Below are 19,566 nucleotides of genomic sequence, written 5' to 3'. Positions count from 1 at the left end.
TCTTCCTCCACTCATTAGGCATCTTATTTGTCCGCCAAATCTTGTTAAAAAGATTTGTCAACCATTCTAAACCTTTCTCTCCCAAGCATTTCCAAGCCTCGATAGGTATACCATCTGGGCCAACTGCCCTTCTTGATTTCATTTTCTTCAAAGCCTCTGCAATTTCTTTCTTTTGAATCTTGCGCATGAAGTCACGATTCATCTCATGAAAAGGAATGGACAAGTCTCCAAGATCCTGAGCATGTCTTTCATTAAATAGCTTATCAAAATAATCTTTCTATCTCTCCTTAATCTCCTCATCTTTGACTAAAACCCTTTGCGTTTCATCTTTGATACATCTAACCATACCCAGATCCCTCGATTTCTTATCTCTCATCTTTGTAAGCCTATAAATATCCTTCTCGCCCTCTTTGGTATCCAACTTATCATAAACCTCCTTATATACCTTATCCCTCGCGTTCCGAACTATTTTTTCCGCTTCCTTCTTTGCTATCATATACTTCTCCAAATTCTCATTATCACGACTCTTACTAAGATTTCTATAACACTCTTTTTTAACCTTAATAGCTAATTTGACATCCTCGTTCCACCACGATGTATCCTTACCTAGCGGTGCACCGCCTTTAGACTCACCTAATACCTCCTTAGCCACCTTTCTCATGCCACCCGCTATCTTATTCCACATTGATTCTGAATCCTTCTTTAGACACCAATCAACTTCCTTAACTACCTGCTCTACAAACATGCCTACTGATGAAAAATGCATCATGAATAATGTACTGAAATAATGTTTATGAACAAATAAAGGATAAAAATTTCAGTGAGAAAAGAGGTTGCAGATGACTATATGATCAGAAAGTTTAACGGCTAAAAATAACCCAGCTTACATCAACAGCCAAACCGAATAACCCTGACTTACCTTAAGCCAATACGTGGTTTTCGATGGATCAGTATAATGACAGACCCATGGTGTTGTCCGATAAACGAACTATTGAATTGGCTCCAGCCAATTGATCTCATAACAGAGATTCAGCAGAACAGAACAAAAAAAAAAAAGACATGAGATGGACGTGATTGAGTAGAAAAAAAAACTGGGTGTACAGGCTACAGGGTAAATAGTGTAATTGGTAGGAGATGTGTGTTGGTGAGGATGACAAAGTGCACCTGTAAAATAAAAAAGAATGTAGCTGTATTGGAATGCAGGGAGTCACAGGCTTAAGAAACGGTGTAGTGCTGACATGTGTTGTGCAGCAAATACTAGGGAAAGTATACTGTATTTTGAGGTGCTGGTGAAGGAAATGCAAGATAATGGCCAAGACACAGGTGTAAGGGATAGAGCATACCTACTGGATATGTGTGCAGGGGGTATTGCTGGTAATATGATAATTGCAGCTAACAGTAAACTAAATAACAGGAAATTAAATAGATGTACAGGAATGACAGGGAATTAAATGAATGTTATGTGATACTCAGTGGGCTGGAAATGGCAGGGAGGTTGAATTGATGTGAAGATGGGTGGATGCTGAAGGCGTGGTTTTGATGAAGGTGAATGAAGGCAGCAGTTGGTGCTGTGAAGGTTGGAGGTGTATTGATACAGTACATCAACGAATGTACAGTTGTTGAAAAAAAATGTAGATTATGGTAATGAAATGGGAATTGAATCAATAAATTTAAATATATTAAAACATGAACAAAACACGAATTGCCACAATAAAAGAACTAATGCACATGGTAGAAGCAAATGAGAATGTGCCAAAATGTTAAAATGAGCAGTGTAATAGTGGTTGTATTATGAAACAGGAAGATGGATGAACAATAAATGGGCTGTGGGGTGAAACAAGGAACAAACAGTGGTAATTGCAGGCATTGCATTGTAAATACATATATCAGAATGAATGCAAAAGACTACCTAAGAGAAATGCATACACCAAATAGGGAATCCTACTGAATGATGCTACAACAGGGAAAAATATACTGGAGTTTAAGGACCTGAATGCTACATGATAAAACAGAACATGAAGTGATAACCGTAGAGGAGGTGGTAGGGCCTATATGGAATGGACTTGCAAAAACACTAAAGAACATTTGTAAATATCAATGCAGGAACAAAAGAAGATGTCTTCACAAGGCAAATCTGATTGCTTGTTCATGTTCCAGAATCCAGATCCTTTGTGGAACCACCAACAATTTCTGCAGGTTGGTCAGCTCCCACACAGCACAACGTATGAGCTGCAAAAATGTTAATACAGTTTCTTTTATCCCATCAACCAGAAATTGCTCTCTCCCGAAAGATTCGAGAGCTGGACCCAGCCTTGGTGTGACTGTTAGGTGAAAGTTAGCAGAAAGAGAGATATGCAGGGGGTTTTGGCAGTAGCATGAAAGGATATCATTATACTCAATGGCTGAAACCGCCGATCCATCTAAATCTCAGAATTATCGATACCTATTGTGCCATTATGTCTAACAATATGGGAACCTGGTGGATTCAGGCGTTTTCGCAGATCGGGTTAACCTTTTATACTAACCATGCTGGGGAGCTGTCTGGATAAATCACTACGGCCATTTATGTTTGCTAAGACCTGGTCTACTCGAGCCTTATTTCATACTGAAACGAAAGCCTGTTGGGATTTGACACAAGTCTCACGCCATCTCTCCCAGGTCCTTCTTTAAGAAAGAAAGAATTGATAAGCAGACCCATTACAGGAAAAGAAAAAAAAAGATTACATACTCAGGGTGGGTAGAACAGTATCCTTCGATATTTCTAAAGTTGTGAAACAAGTAAACGTCAATGGGCTTGTAGAGAGAGAAAAAAAAAGTATCACAAACGACCCCATTGAACTATATTTAGTTCTGGAATTCAGGATGATTCATATTATCCCTTAAGTGATTTCCTAACTAAGATTTTGCCAGGACCCCAGCCCTTATTTTTGATGGATCCAACAAGACCCTTCTCAGGGCAATCGACATTCAATGTAAAAAAAAAAAATCTTTCATGGCAGGCAGATTCTATGTGGATTGAATGAGCAATTCAAGGTTAAACAAATGAAGACACTAAGTAAAGGGAGATGGTGCATTGCTACAATAAAGATAAATTAGGAGAGACGTCTGGATATCACCATTCAACATATTTCAGAGAAAATAAATAAGATAACATCTAACGCTAATCAGTTACAGACAATATGATGCATAATGTAAAGCAGCAAATGGAACATAAACCAGGGATTTGGAATCAACTGGAGAAATCAATAGGGTAACCGAGAAGTTATGTACGGCGAGTAATTGGATTGAAAACAGGAAGCAAATGAAAGGGGCGACAGAGGATAAAACAGGAATTAATGGGAGGTCGTCGGTGAACATCGAAGCTAACCGAAATAGATAAAAATCCAAAATAAAAGTAAAACAAGGAAGAAGTGATTGAGAAACAAGGTATGAAACGAAACAGGAATCAAACGGAAGAAGAAGAAAAAAAAATAATAAAAATAAAAAAGGAAAATAGAAATCGAAATGGATTAACATGAAATAGCAGTTGAAGCTAGGATGGAAGTAAAAGATGAAGTGATTCTAAGACATGAAGCAGGGCATGGATCAAACAAGAATTGAACAACAACCATAAATAATAAGAAAAAAAAAAGAGAAAAAAAAATTAAAAATAAGCTAAAACAGGGAAAGAAACAATTCAAAGACAAAGAAGCAAACGCTAATTAGAGTCAGAATAGGTAGAAAATCAGAATAACAGTAGGAAATCAGATAAGGTAAAGACCGACTATAGACTGAAATCATAAGAAAAACAACAAAATATTAAAGAAGAACCGAAAACATGTTGGAGTCGATCATTCCCTTGGTATTGCATAGTGTAATCCGACATTGCTATATGCAAATCGGGGTTACAGGGTATGCTTTAATGGGGCCAAACAGAGGAATCTGAAAGTAAAAACGATAACAGAGAAAAAAGGATAGGTTCTTACCGGATTCTTTACTTTAACTGAAGGAGGAGAGGTGCCTTCTGCCTTCTTGCTTGCAGGGGATAATTGGTGCCTTCAGTCGACCAGGTATAACAAGGGAAAAGAGAAAACTAAGAACGAAAGAAGGAGGGAGGCAGGAGAAAAGGTAGGAAGGGCATATGTTTTTCCATCAGAGTAAGAGAAGGGTGCGGAGGTGGTGACGGGTCGAGAAGAAGAAGATGGAGGGGTAGAAGATGGATTCCGATGCATGAAGAATAGAAGGATGCTGGGGTGAAAACGGGTAGTGAAGGCTTCTCCTTCGTGCCCCTTTTAAAGAGGGAGAAGGAGATTCGGAAAGGCGGTTCGTTGAAGATGAGCGGCTGGAGGAGGAGGGTGCCGTTAGGCATCGATGGCGGAGGATGGGGGGTTTGGAGATGGAGGGCGATGGAGGATGGTCGCACATGGAGGGTTGGCCCTGGAGGGTTCGGGCGAGAGAGGGAGATGAAGGAATGGAGAGAAAGCGAGAGAGAGGGTCTGAAAACCCTAACTCGGCTTTGTAAAGGAGTGTTTTTTTTTTCCAAAATTTTCCAAAAAGGGTCTTTTTAAATAAATTTTTCTCAAAACGGGTTTTTAAAGTCATTTTTCTGCAATTTTACTATTCTGATTTTTTTTTTATTCTTTTCTTGGTCTTTTCTGATTTGATTTTTTTTGTCATTTTTGGAAGTAAAAACCCTAAGGCCTAAGCGATACGAGAGACAAGACTATTTTTTTTGTATTTTTGATAAATTTATACAAAAGAGAGTTTTTTGATAATTCGGGTTTTTATTTTTAAAATTTTTCTCAAAAAGGGGTTTGGATCCGATTCAAATCAAAATTGGGTCAGAGATAAGACTTTGAGTCCGAATTCTAACGAATTCAAGGAATGAATGAAATTTTTGGTTAAAAATTGACCTGATTACTCAGAAGACGGAGGTTAGGGGCAAAGAAGGAATTTTTGGATTTTTGGGAAAATTTGGGGTGTTCACAGGTTCTAGTTTATCATTGTCACTACGGAAAGAAAGATATTCCTTAAATCAGTAATACTTGGGCTTAAATTTCTGTTTGAGATTAGAAGCAACTGAAGAGTAAAAAAAAAAACAATGAGAGGTAACTATAAAAAAAAAACTGCAAATTGTTTTATTAGGTTATAATCCTTGGGAAAGGAAAAATTGGTATTATTTGGTTTTAATCGTGAGAGGTAGCGTGCCTATTTATGGATGCCATTGAGAAGAGATGTTTCGTAGGTGTTTGGGTCCTTGAAATTATCGAAATATATGAAATTGAGTGAAAGAAGAGTAAGCAACATCATGAAGGTAGAATTTCATTTTAAGTAGCCTGGATAGCTACCTTGTAAGCAAGCTCATGCTTGCTGATATTGCATTGTAGATTGGTGTAACTTCTTGGTGATGAATTTCTATTATTCACCTCTTATTTTTGGTGTTTTCTCTAAGTGACTGAATTTGATTTACAGTATATAAATAAGTTTAGATTATCGATCAATGGAAAAATCTATTTAGCAATCAAATGTTATCAGTGTTTCCTTTGTTTGGTCTGAATAGAAAAAATTGTTTTGTTTCCTGTCATCAATGTTGCAAAATTAGTCATTGGTTACATGTCTTGAATGAATGTTGTGTATGCGTTGTTGTCAAGCACTTTTCTGTAAATACCATTGAATCCTTTAAATCTATTATCAAACTCTTGCGTTAATGTTCTAATTGTTGATTTATTATTGAACCCCATCTAGTGGCTGGTTGTGTTTGTCGTCCCGCTAAGCAATGACACTAGTGGGTCTGCTGACCACTATTTCAATCTTGCGAAATCCCAGTGGAATCATCTATATCGCATTGTACATGATGTGCTAAACTTATTGAATTTAAAGTTTAACTATCACATGCTTGATTTGTTCATGAGAGTCGAAACTATTGCTCTTTAGGATCAAGAATAACAAGGTAAGCAAAAGTGGGTTCATATCGGAGCATGCAATTCGGATGAACCATAGTGGTGCCATAATAGTGTGGGTTATATCATTATGCATTAGTCGTAATGGTATGATACTGCTTTAGTATGTGCATGAGTATGGTGGCTCATGCACATTATTAAATTTGTACGAATGATTGTGCATTTGGAAACATCTTAATATCGTTGCGTATATTGCACACTGTTATGGTTTTTGCCTATGGTGCATCGATGTTCGAAATGAATCATCGTAGGCCTGGAGAGCCTCGAGCTATGGTTTGCTCCTTTATTACTTTTAAATGCATCGCAAAAATCACATTTATTTTTATTGCATTGTATTGCACTATTCTATTGTTTCCACGGGCGGGAGTCCTGTGATGGCTCTCGCAAGGGTAGATGCGAGTTGTTGCCTTTGTTTGCATGTTGTGTTGCAAATTAAAGAAATTGAATAATAATAATCTAATAAAAATAAAAGAACAGTGTAATGTACTTTCTAAGATGTCTTGTCGGGAGTACGGGACTCTTGGAGTTGCGGTTTTGGGAAAACCATGAGAATACAAAAACTCTGTGTGCATTGTTATTGCCCCTAAACTCGATATTGAGGTTCTTTCTCCTAGCCACGGTTTCAAGGAGGGTCCGCCACTTTGCCTGAGGGTGGTGTGTAGACTGTAAAAGTATCTTCAACAAGATACTAATATCAAGACCTTAATATTCTTGATATAGAACCCACCACGAAAGCACAATAAGAACACTTTAGAACACTTGTGCACAAAAAGCACAACCCACAAATAACTCACAAATGCACAAAGGCATAAAAACAATGGAATCAATTTATTGAGAACTTGGGCTTTGACTCAAAGCCATGAGAGAATACAAGGGGAGAGCCCCTATTTATAACAATCCAAAAGGGAGCCTTGGAGGGGCTCCACTCATAGACGTTGGAGCCCCTCCAACGGTCACAAAAGTGACCGTTGGAGGGGCCCAACGTCTATTTGAGTGGGCCCCCCAAGGTTCCTTTAAGTAAAAAATAAAAGAAAAATAAAGAAAAAGAAAAAGTAAAAAGAAATTACAAACACATTCAAAAGGTGAATGTGCGTAAAATGGAAGAAAAGACAAAACTACCCCTATGACTAAAAAATAAGAAATATATATATTTTATATATATAAAAAGTAGATACATATACATATATATTAATATATGTATATGTATTACCTTATATATATAAAATATATATATTACATTAGGTGATAAGGTACATAATTTAACACCCCCCCTCAAACTTAGGGCAGGATGACCGAGAGTTTGCTAAGAAGAAAGTTGAAACGCGGAGCACACAAGGCTTTGGTGAAGAAATCCGCCAATTGATATTCGGACGTGACATATGGAAGGTCAATGATTCCCTTGAGGTACGCCTCTCGAACATAATGACAATCCATCTCTATGTGTTTGGTCCGCTCATGAAAGGTGTGATTTTTGGCGATATAAAACGCACTTTTGTTGTCACAGCAAAGCTTGGTAGGTCCTTCAATAGTGATTCCCATGTCTTCCAGCAATTGGTGAATCCAAACAATTTCCATGGTAGTAGTTGTCATGGCACGATATTCGGCTTCAGTTGATGATAGAGACACCTTTTGCTGCTTCTTGCATCTCCATGAGATTAATGAGTCTCCTAAGAAAACACAAAAACCAGTGGTGGAGTGACGGTTATTTGGGTCACCTCCCCAATCAGAGTCAGTATAAGCAATTAACCTTAATTCAGAAGAAGAAGACAGAAAAACTCCCTTATTAATAGTGTGCTTTAGGTATCTTACGACACGTAAGATAGCACCCATGTGAACAGAAGTTGGTGCATGCTGAAATTGACTTGCCGTATGCACCGCATGTGAGATATCTGGTCTGGTGATACTTAGATACATCAACGATCCTACGAGTTGCCTGTAGGGAGTAGGATCGGAGAGAGGAACACCATCATCAATCTTCATTTTTGCTCCTACTATAGCAGGAGTTTCACAAATTTTATCATCTATAATACCTGACCTGTCAATAATCTCAGATGCAAGCTTAGTTTGAGACAAAAAATACCCTCTATGAGAGTATGCAACCTCAATACCCAAAAAATAAGTTAAGAAACCCAAGTCAGACATTTCAAACTTATCCTTTAAAATGGACTTTATGCTTTTAATCCCTTTAGAATCACTCCCAGTAATAAGCATGTCGTCCACATATAGCAACAGAATAACAATCCCTGCATTAGACTTTCTAACAAACAAAGCAGTATCAGTAAAGCATGATGAAAAACCATTATCTAACATCACGGAGTTAAACCTATCATACCAAGCTTTGGGAGCTTGTTTAAAACCATACAATGCTTTCCGAAGACGAAGCACTTTCCCTTTAGGATACTCCATTCCAGGAGGAGCATCCATATATACTTCTTCGTTTAGATCTCCGTTTAAAAACGCATTCTTAACATCCATCTGATAGATGTTCCATTTATTTATTGAAGCAACGGTTATAAGACATCGGACGGTGACCATCCGAGCAACGGGGGCAAAAGTCTCCTCATAATCAATCCCATATTTTTGACCATATCCTTTTGCTACTAAGCGGGCCTTATATCTCTCAAGAGACCCATCACACTTAGTTTTGACTTTAAATACCCATCTACATCCTATTTCTTTCTTATCTTTAGGAAGGTCTTGAAACTCTCAGGTTTTCGCTTTCTTTAGGGCTTCAAGTTCATTATTCATAGCAACTATCCATTCTGGGTATTTTCGTGCTTCCTCAAAATCCCTAGGTTCTATGTACGAGTGAATGGCGCTTAGACAGGCTCTATATTTTGGTGAAAAAAATTCATATGAGATGAACTTAGAAGGGGGTTTTCTTGATCTTTCGGTCCTACGAAGATTTCCTTCACTTGAAGGGGTAGACTCATTATCATATCTTTCGAGGGCACTTCTAAAAGTACTCCTATCTCTATGAGAATAGGTTATAGGATCTCTATGTGGTTCTTCATTAATGGGTTGATCAGTATGAGTTTCATCATTTTGATTTGTTTCATCATCGCTAGTATCATCATCTTCAGTTAATAAATCAAACAGAAAAGAATAATCTATATTCTCGTCATTAGTTTCAAGTTTTTCGAAACCACTAACATTTTCCAAAAAGCTTACATTTCTAGAAACATAAAGTTTATCACTCTTAACATCATAACAGCGAAAACCTTTATGAGTTTCAGAGTAACCAAGAAAGGCACAAGGAATGGCCTTAGGGGAGAGTTTGTCATTTTTATCAGTAAGGACAAAACATTTACATCCAAAAACCCTTAACCTGCTATAATCAGGTTCTTTTTCGTATAATTTTTCAAACGGGGAAATCTTGTTCAAGTTTTTAGATGGAAGTCTATTTATGAAATAGACAGAAGTAAGAGCGGCCTCCGCCCAAAGTTTTTTCGGTATATTTTGAGAAATGAGCAAAGTTCGTGTGGTTTCAATAATATGCCTATGTTTCCGTTCAGCCAACCCATTTTGTTGGGGGGTTTTGGGACAAGACTTTTGATGAAGAATTCCATAGTTTTCAAGATAGCTTTTAAATTCATTGGAAAGGTATTCGCCACCCGAATCGGTTCTAAAAATTTTAAAATTTCCATTGAATTGATTTAAACCCATCATATGAAATGTTTTAAAGGTTGAAAAAACTTCATATTTATGTTTAAGAAAATATATCCAACTAAACCTAGTGAAATCATCCACAAAGATAACATAGTAAGAAAAACCTCCCTTGGATATCACCGGAGCTGGACCCCATACATCGGAGTGAACGATTTCAAAAGGTTTTGTTGTAAACATGGATCTTTGAGGAAAAGGAAGACTTCTCATTTTTCCAAGAATACATTCATTACAAACAAAATTTTCATTACAAAGATGCTTAATAAAAGGCAAATAAGAGATTTTAACAATGTTGGGATGACCCAATCTCTTATGCCATACATGAATATCTTTGTTTTGAGCAACATTACAAAATTGATTCTTAGGAATTTTAAGAAAATCAACATAGTAGAGGTCTCCTCTCCTAGAGCCTTCCCCAATCAATTTCCCGGACTGGCGATCCTGTATCCAACATTTATTAGAAGAGAACTTTATATCGCAACCATAGTCCGAGAGTTGAGAAACGGAAAGTAAATTTAAGTTTAGCTTTGGAATATATGGAATGTCGGTTTAGTAAGCAACGAAGTAGTGATGGGAGTGTAGTGAAGCTTGGTGAGCAAGATATACCGGTGAATGATTATTTCAAATATTTGGGATCCATCATTCAAAAGTATGGAGAAATTGATGGAGATGTAAATCATAGGATAAAGGTTGGGTGGATGAAATGGAAAAGTGCTACTGGAGTGCTGTGCGATCGTAGAATGCCATTGCGGTTGAAGGGAAAGTTTTATAGGACGACTATTAGACCCGCTTTACTATATGGTACGGAATGTTGGGCTGCCAAGAGACATCATATTCAAAAAATGAGTGTAGCTGAGATGCGGATGCTTAGATGGATGTGTGGAAATACAATAAAAGATAAGATTCGGAACGAAGAGATACGTAAGAAGGTAGGTGTTGCACCCATTGAAAATAAGATGCGAGAGAATCGTTTACGGTGGTTTGGACATATTCGGCGAAGGCCTAATGATGCTCCAGTTAGAAGGTTGGAGAAATGGGAAAATATATTAGTTAAAAGAGGTCGGGGTAGGCCTAGGAAGACTTGGATGGAGATGATAGGAAAGGATATGAATGCTTTGAACCTCACCGAGGACATGGCGTTGGATAGAAATGATTGGAGGAAAAGGATTCATGTGGAAGACCCAAAATGAATTTCTTTTTTGGTTCATATCGCTGACCCCAATTGTTTTGGGATGAAGGCGTAGTTGTTGTTGTTGTTGTTGTTGTTGTTGTTGTTTGGAATAAGACGAATTTTTGGGATAAAAAAATCTTGTTTTTCAAAATTGCCCATTCCTTTAATTTCAAGAGGGGTTCCATCCGCGGTTGAGACAAAAGATGGAAGACGATTTTCAGAATAATTAGAAAGAAAACAATGACTTGGAGTCATATGGAACGAAGCACCAGAATCAAGTAGCCAAGATGTCTTACCAAGAGAGGAAGAAGATGACATGGCGGCTCCAGAAGTGCCTCCTTTGAGAAGAGGTTGAAGAGCATCCATAATTTGATGAAGCGAAAGAGGTTCATTTGATGTTGAAGGCCGTTCCTCCGATTGGGATGCTAAAGCCGCGGCGAGGAACTTCTTCCATTTGGGACAATTGGGTTTGATATGTCCCGGTTCTTTACAAAAATGGCAAGTTAATTTGCTATAATCTCTCTTGCCATATCGATCATTTTTCCCTTGATGTTTGAAATGGGGCGGTTTGTAGGTCTTCAAATTATTACCGGGTCTTGACACGGCATTGACCACTTCATAGTCATTTTGAGAAGGTGTAGCAAGAATACTTGGGTTATTTTTACTAATCCCCATACGTGTTTCCTCACCACTTAGCTTGGTGATGACATCTTCAATAGATGGGGAGGTAAAAGCCGATAGAAGGGATGACCGAATTTGCTCAAATTCGGGTCTAAGACCATTTAAGAAGTTGAAGAAACGATCTTCCTCTAGTTGTTTGTGCCTTAATTCAATAGTTTCTCCGCTCCATTTTGGTTCGAGCATGGCAAGCTCGTCCCAAATAGATGATAATTCGGCAAAATATTCCCGAATAGATAAATCATTTTGTTGAAGAGTCAAGGCTTTCTTTTGGAGGTAGTATTTGTGAGACAAGTCCCTTGACGTATACATTTTTTCAAGGTATAACCAAGCTTCGGAGGCCCTTTTAAATTTGATGATGTTGGCATTGATCTTGGTTTCTACGGACGAAAAAATCCAAGACAATATTTTGAAGTTCTTCATTTCCCACTCATCATGCCTCTTGGAATATTCTTCTAAGGCCTTTTGTCTATCTTCTCCTTCAAGAATCTTGATTTCCCCTTTCTCTATAATAGAAAGCTTGGGTTCGGGTTCCGATATGGAACCTTGAACATAACCTCAAAGACCTTTCCCTTTGATATGGGCTTCCATGTTGCCGGCCCAAACATGGTAGTTTGAACCACTAAGTTTAAAACCAAGGGAGAAGTGGGAGTCTTTTTCACCCATTATGGAGAGGAGAAGATGAAAAATAAAGCGTACCTTAACGGATTTTCAACCTTTTCTTGACGAAAGTTGCTTCTAAAATATTGCCCGGAGCAAATGCTTTACTCAAAAACTTCACTAGCTTGAGGGCACGATTTTCGAGGTGCTTCACAAGAGGCGAGATACACGATCTTCTTTCTTCCAACGAGGCTCTGATACCATGTAAAAGTATCTTCAACAAGATACTAATATCAAGACCTTAATATTCTTGATATAGAACCCACCACGAAAGCACAATAAGAACACTTTAGAATACTTGTGCACAAAAAGCACAACCCACAAATAACTCACAAATGCACAAAGGCATAAAAACAATGGAATCAATTTATTGAGAACTTGGGCTTTGACTCAAAGCCATGAGAGAATACAAGGGGAGAGCCCCTATTTATAACAATCCAAAAGGGAGCCTTGGAGGGGCTCCACTCATAGACGTTGGAGCCCCTCCAACGGTCACAAAAGTGACCGTTGGAGGGGCCCAACGTCTATTTGAGTGGGCCCCCCAAGGTTCCTTTAAGTAAAAAATAAAAGAAATAAAAATAAAGAAAAAGAAAAAGTAAAAAGAAATTACAAACACATTCAAAAGGTGAATGTGCGTAAAATGGAAGAAAAGATGAAACTACCCCTATGACTAAAAAATAAGAAATATATATATTTTATATATATAAAAAGTAGATACATATACATATATATTAATATATGTATATGTATTACCTTATATATATAAAATATATATATATTACATTAGGTGATAAGGTATATAATTTAACATATACACAGCTGTTGTTTTGGTATAACAGGAAAAGTGACACTTGTGGATGGGTGGTCCCTAGTTTCCCCGACATTAGATGAGTGGTCTAATGTTTTGAAGGTTGTTTCGGTCGAGGGCTAAGTTTGGAATCAAGTAATAAAATACAAATTGTGTGCTAAGCTACCTTGAGAACCTAACTTGACATCGGAGATTTTACCTGTTGGGTGTATCCGCGGGCAACAGTAATTAAAAAGAGAAACTTAAACTGTGTGCATTTAATAGGGACATGCATATGAAAAAAAAATTCTAATAAGGGATAATAATTTACTCATGCATTACACTGAAACCATGCATATTCTTGCTATGCATTAGATCATGCATATTTACCTATTCTCTTAACTGTTAAATGTTGGTGAATGTTTAATGTTGTTCCTTAATACATGTTAAATGATTGTATTGCTTAAATTGTGATCCATGTTATTTATTAAATGTTTTCTCATGCTTAATAATTGTCTTTAATGCATAAATGCTTAATCGAATTATGAATTTGTCATAATTGCATACCTCTAAAATATTGCATGAATTCTTATCTGTATTCTTTATGCTCATTTATTTCATTAGAGGGATTCATACGCAGAATTCTTCGAATTTCTGATATCTTCTTTTTGTGGTTTTTCGCAGCCGCAGGAGATCAGTGAAGCAACTAGCCTCTGGGAGAGTTACGAGTGTTACGTTTTTGCTAGACAGTTCACAGAGGGACAGTGTGACTTAGTCTTCTTTATTTTTCTTTTACATTTGGTTCTCTATGCACTCTGGATTTCAATTATGCAATTGTTTCGAGACTTATCACTTATTCTTTCAATAATGGTTTGGTTTGGTATGGATGATAAGTGTAAGCTCTATTGTGGTGTTTGGTTATCCAATTGAGAGTGAAACTGTAAAGGCCTCTGGTTTCTGGGAAGATTATCGCAATGGTTTTAAAAAAAAAATCGCATTTTCAAATGGTATGAGTTGGAGTCGTTACAGCAACGAAATGAAGTTACCAAGATTTAACTTGTGCTTGGATTAAGAAAATTTGATGGAATTGATTTCAGGGTTGGAATTGACCATAATTTGATTCTTGTATTTGGATTTTGCTAGGGAATAAGAAAAATTCCATTCTCACCGAAAACCTACTTACCTATATATATAATATATGTATCTTAGACACCATGTTTTAGCCATCCTGATATCTTCCATTCAGGTTCATGATAATACTTATGTGATGGATGAATAACACTGATGTGATTGCTTGTGCAAATAAACACACCTGCACATGTTACACACCTATACACTTTGACATGTACCTTTTCATAACTTGCATTCAAACACTATTAATGTTACTTGGAAATTAACATTAATGTCAGTTGGGTACAAAGTGTTGGATATGCTAAACTTTGAAAAATTAGATACCCCAAAACAACTCTCTCTCTTATTAAACATAAGAAAAACAATCACTGTCCTAGTTTCTAAAATCAAAATGAGAGAAAAGGGAGAGGGAAAGAGGTGTGACAAGAGACAAAGGAGAAAGAGGTGAGGTACAGAGAAAAGAGAGGGGAGGTTGTCAACCCTTGACTAGAAGATCAAGTGTTTTCATAAGAGAGAGAGAGAGAGAGCAGTGTGGATTTATCATGCATTCAGTAACTGGGAATGCAATGCAGTACCAAGCCATTTAAGTGCTTGTGCAATCTGGTGGTTGGTTGACCAAAAGATATATTGATTGTAGATCCCTTGGTGGTTTGAAGGAGGAAATATTTGTGGATGTACGGGCTACACAACTAGTTTCACTCTTCCAAACTATGAGGTTGCATGCATTCCTGAAGATAAGCTTAATTGTCAATCGTCCATATGGAGTTGGCCAGACAGTAGTTCGAACTATAACTAGTATGCCATTCATGAAAATGCACTTCTAAAACTAATGAGGGTGCTCAAGAGAATGCTGGGGTTTCATCTAAAATCCCTTCCTTACCTCAGCAAATCACTACCCATGCTGAAAGATGATGTCTCAAGAGCACTTGGAAGAAAGGCTATAACAAGGACTATGTTTTAATTGTGATGAAAAGTGGAGTTTCGAGCATAGATGCAAAAGTCTACATTTATACATTGTAGAGGATGAAGAAGAATATGAAGAATATGCACGTGAAAGGTTGTCAGAGTACATGCCAGAAATCTCCCACCATGCCTTGACTGGTGTAGCGAATCTTAGAACCATGCGAGTTGCTAGCAAGCATAAAGTTTTTCCGGTCACTATCTTTATTGATACCAGGTCTACACAACTTTATGTGCATGAAACAATGCAAAGAAAGGGGTGTGAGGTTCAACCACAACCCCAATTTGATGTAATGGCAACAAGTTTCAATGTGAAGGAAGGTGTGCCAGTGTGGTCCTTGACATACAACGCAAGAAGATGCAAATGGACTTGTATGTGTTTCCTATGGACAGAGCCAACATTATTTTGGGATTGCAATGGCTTTAAGCATTTAGCTGCGTCAAGTGATACTTTCAAACCATGAAGATGAAGTCTGATCATGGAGGGGAAAAAAGTGGAAATTCAAGCCACCAAGGAAGCCCCACTACAAGAGGCAAGGCCCAAGCAAGATGTGCAAGTTATGATAGATCACCCACAAGTGTTTGTTCTATGGACTAGGAGAGAAGATGAGGCTCAAGAGGGTGATGCCCTAAATTGTGGAGCATGTATATTCACAATTTTGAGGATTTATGCCTTGGGAGAAGGTACTTTTGAAGGAGTGGGGAATGTTACGACCCACTTGCCTTATGGTAGTGTTTGAGCAGTCCATAGTTGTAGACTCAGTTTAACTTAGTTGTATGTTTGATGTTGGACTTATTTGAGTCCAGTTGGGTCAAAGTCAAGGGTAGTAGTGTCATACCATATAATTGGGTTGAATCTGGAGTATTTGAACCCATTTTGGGTTCAATGTGCAAGTATGTGTTGGGGGTGTAAGAATAGTGTGTTGTATTGTAAGATTCAACAATGAATGAGAATTGTCGTTGGTCCTTTTGGGATTTCCTTTGGAGGCTGGCTCCTTCCTCAAGCTAGGAGTACTTGGAGGCCCTCTTCTTTCTCAAAGTAGAAGAAACTAATAAAATAAACCACTCCACATGCCTAATCTACCGGATTCCCGTGAGAGTGCACTAGCTAATCGGCCAGCTTGTGCCCTACGCAATCCAAATCATTTTGTTATGAACCTGGACCAGATTCAAGTTCAGAGCACAATCTTTGTTGTTTTTTCCATCTAGAAGCTGGACGGAATTTGATATGATTGTATCTTTTTTTTTCTCTATTGGCTTAAGGTCTAAATGATCTCTTGTGACCCATCACTCTCCTTCCCCGTGATGGTTATCCATCAATCCTATGTCACACAGACACTCCACATGGGGTGTCGTACTCGTGTTGACACGACAGGACACAGGTACGGGTACCACACGACGTGCGAGTATGTCGTGGGTCGTGTCCAACCCCAACTCGACCCAAACTTTTTTTGGGTGTTTGACCTATTGTCAACCCCCCTCACCATGAATACCTCCTGACGACCACTATGGTACTCTCTCTCTCTTTCTCTCATTTCCCCCACCCTCTGGTTTACCCCAAGGTTGTCAAACTAGGAAGCAGAAGCGGGAAACGATACAGGAAGCGAAAGCGAGAAGCGATGCATTTTAAAATTTATAGGAAGCGGGAAGTGAAGTATCAATTTGAAAGAGAAATATGAATAAAAAATAAAGCAATATGGTAACTGAATAGGAATCGAACAAGAAACAAATAAAAACTAAAATAAAATTGATCATTCTTATATTTCATGATTTTTCACTAAAAGAGTTAATTTTTTATTAAAATCTAACGATAAAGGTTACCAATTTAGAGAAAGTACATGGGAAGTGAGATGAAATACATGGATTTTTTTTTGAGAAAAGCATATAGGAAGCATAAACCATGCGTGTGGGAAGTATAGAAGAAGCATGGAGGAATCGAGATTCCCATGAAGTTTCGAAAGCGAAGAGTATCGCGCTTCCGAAGCGAGTTTTCGGGAAGCGAGGTTCTCACCTACCTAAGAAGCTTCCGGTAACTCTGGTTTACCCCCTCTCTATCACTCTCTTGTTCTCCCTCCACCCCACCCCTCTGGTTTACCCAGAGTTACCGGAAGCGCCTAGGAGCATGGGAAAGTGCGCTTCCCCGAAGCGCGAAACATTGGGCTTCAAAAATGTGCAAGGAAGCGCGTTTTTTTGGGAAGCGCGCTTCCCATAAATGGGAAGCATGTTTCCCTTTTATGGGAAGCGCTCTTCCCCCACACTTTCCCTTTTTTTTCATTTTTTTTTTGTAATTTTATTTTTTTTCACTTCCCCCTCGCTTCCTAGGTCGCTTCCGAGACGGTTCGTAATTTTCTTCTAAGTCATCCCACGCTTCCCGCTTCCTAAAATTTTGAAAGTGCCTCGCTTCTCGCTCCCGCTTCCTCGACTGGTAACTCTGGGTTTACCTTGTCTCTCTCGTTGAGAGAGAGAGAGAGAGAGAGAGAGTACCCCTTCCCTTTTATAATAAAAGGAAAACACGGTCTTTTTTTTTATTATTTCATTTTAGCCCTTCTTTCTCCTTTACATTTAATACACACACATATATAGCTGTGTCCCCGTACCCACATTTTTTGAACTTGGCGTGTTGTACCCTCCGTACCCGCACCTGTTCCCGTACCCATGTGACATAGCATCAATCACATTATGAGAATCCATGAATGGAGTTGGGTCATCAAAATGGGAATGTTAAAAGTTTATTTATTTTGTATTTAGGATAAAGTGAGTCATTTATGTAAAAAATATAAATCTGCTGTGTCTCCCTTATCAATTATCCATCTCTACTCATCAATGTATATGTTAACATCTGAATTGTTTTCACATCTAATCATTGCTTATATGTAGACCACGTGGAAGTCCTTTTGTCTTCTGATGTTTGTCATACCGTTTTTTTTTTTGGGATATTCTCAATTCAAGCTGCATTGTTAATCTAAAATTGCCATGTCATGAAACTGCTCTCAGTTTTTGGCAGTTTGAACTGGTTCTTATCAAGTTCTATGCTGAAGCATTTTTGGCAATTAATTAATAGTACCTCTGTTGATTGTTGGTTAATCTCTTCTAGTGTCCTTTACATCAAATTATTCTCTACAAAATGCGAAAGTACATCTTTGTTTCTCAAGTCTCATGTTGGGAAGGTTGTTTACTCATGTTATTCTTTGTGCTTTCCTTGGATATTATGAGTTCTAGGAGGAATATTTTCTTCCCTGTTGCATTCACTTGGCTGTTTCCCAAAAAACTTCTGTTTTCTTAACTTAGTCTTTTTTTCCCTGAAGCCTGAATTAAGACTTGGAGATAAACTTTCACTTGCCTTTGCTATTTTTCTTTTAAATCTGAAAATGAGTAGTTCTGTTTATTGAGAGGATTGACATAAGGCAAAAAATAAAAATCATTGAACTATATAAGATGAGATAAGCTCAATAAAAATCATTGAACTATGTAAGATCAGATAATCTCATGTTATTTTTGTTTTCATTGTTTGTTGCTAGTCTTCTAAGTGTATATTATCTTTGCTTCAGTAGACTTCTGACTTTCTCACTCCATCAGTAAATAAGCTTTTCTTTGTGTTGCTCGTTGGAGCCAAAATCTCCACAGTGATTATGTTTTCATTGCATTGGTTGTGATGTTGGTTAACTCTATGTAAGATGACCATGATTTATTATGTATTGGCTAAGTTATTTTGTTAGAGCTACAAGGAAGACATTGCCTACATCACATGGATACGGATGCGGAACTGAACATGATGCGGATCGCTTGGTACATACGATGATTTTAAAAAATTAGGACATGGGTACACGACCTTCCACACACATAAATGTATGTATGTGTACGGAAAAAATCTTAAATCACTATAGTTGGAAACATCAAACAATGAAACTAGGTTGAAACTGAAATGTGTTGTAATTGATGACATTTTAAAAGAAAAAGAATTCAGGTGAATACAAAATAAGTAAATAAGATCATAAAAGGAATTAGATAAAGTGAATGACACAATGTTGACTGGGTTTGAAACTGGTTTGACTGTGTCCATGAAGTGTCTGAGTGTCGTGTCGTGTTGACACGGGATATGCATGCTACATGAAGTGTCTGTGTGACATAGGTCACATGGTTTTGTCTTCTGAAAATCAATTATTGTTGCTTTAACCAGCATCTAATAGTTTCTGCTTTAAGGAGATTAGGTGGTGAATCTAAAATGGCTTTATCTTGTAAGGTTGAGCAGGATGTTTGTGGCTTAAATGCTTTGGGAGGATGACCCAATGGATGTAGAGCAGTTGCCGGAAGATTCAAAAAATGAGGTAGTGACAGATGGGAATTTGTGCATGGAGTTAGAGGAACCAAAGAAGTGCCTAGCAGTTGAAGATTTCCGTTGCTCTATAAATAACTATGATAGAAGTTTTGATGGTAATATTCTAAACTGTTGCTTCTTTGAGATTACATTATGCATTTTTTATTGTTTGCCTTCACACTTTGAGCAATAAGTTTTGTGGGTTTATTTTAGTGACTAATTGTGTTGATCTTCATTCTTGTTGGATTAGCTGTTTCAT

General features: G+C 37.7%; 1 protein-coding gene across 1 annotated transcript in view; it reads left to right on the top strand.

The window, feature by feature from the left end:
* Positions 1 to 19,325, top strand: part of LOC149813393 (P-loop containing nucleoside triphosphate hydrolases superfamily protein) — a 146,101-nt gene extending 126,776 nt beyond the window's left edge. The window contains exon 10 of the mRNA XM_089991251.1: positions 19,233 to 19,325. Within this exon, the coding sequence (XP_089847377.1) occupies positions 19,233 to 19,274 (42 nt within the window). The 3' untranslated portion in view covers positions 19,275 to 19,325. The remainder of the gene's footprint in view (positions 1 to 19,232) is intronic.
* The last annotated feature ends 241 nt before the right edge of the window (positions 19,326 to 19,566 follow it).

Source organism: Nuphar pumila, chromosome 16, assembly GCF_984573655.1.
Source record: "Nuphar pumila chromosome 16, dmNupPumi1.hap1.1, whole genome shotgun sequence".
Lineage (NCBI taxonomy): Eukaryota > Viridiplantae > Streptophyta > Magnoliopsida > Nymphaeales > Nymphaeaceae > Nuphar > Nuphar pumila.
The sequence above is the reverse complement of the archived record's forward strand: the minus strand, read 5'-3'. Positions and strand labels throughout refer to the sequence as shown.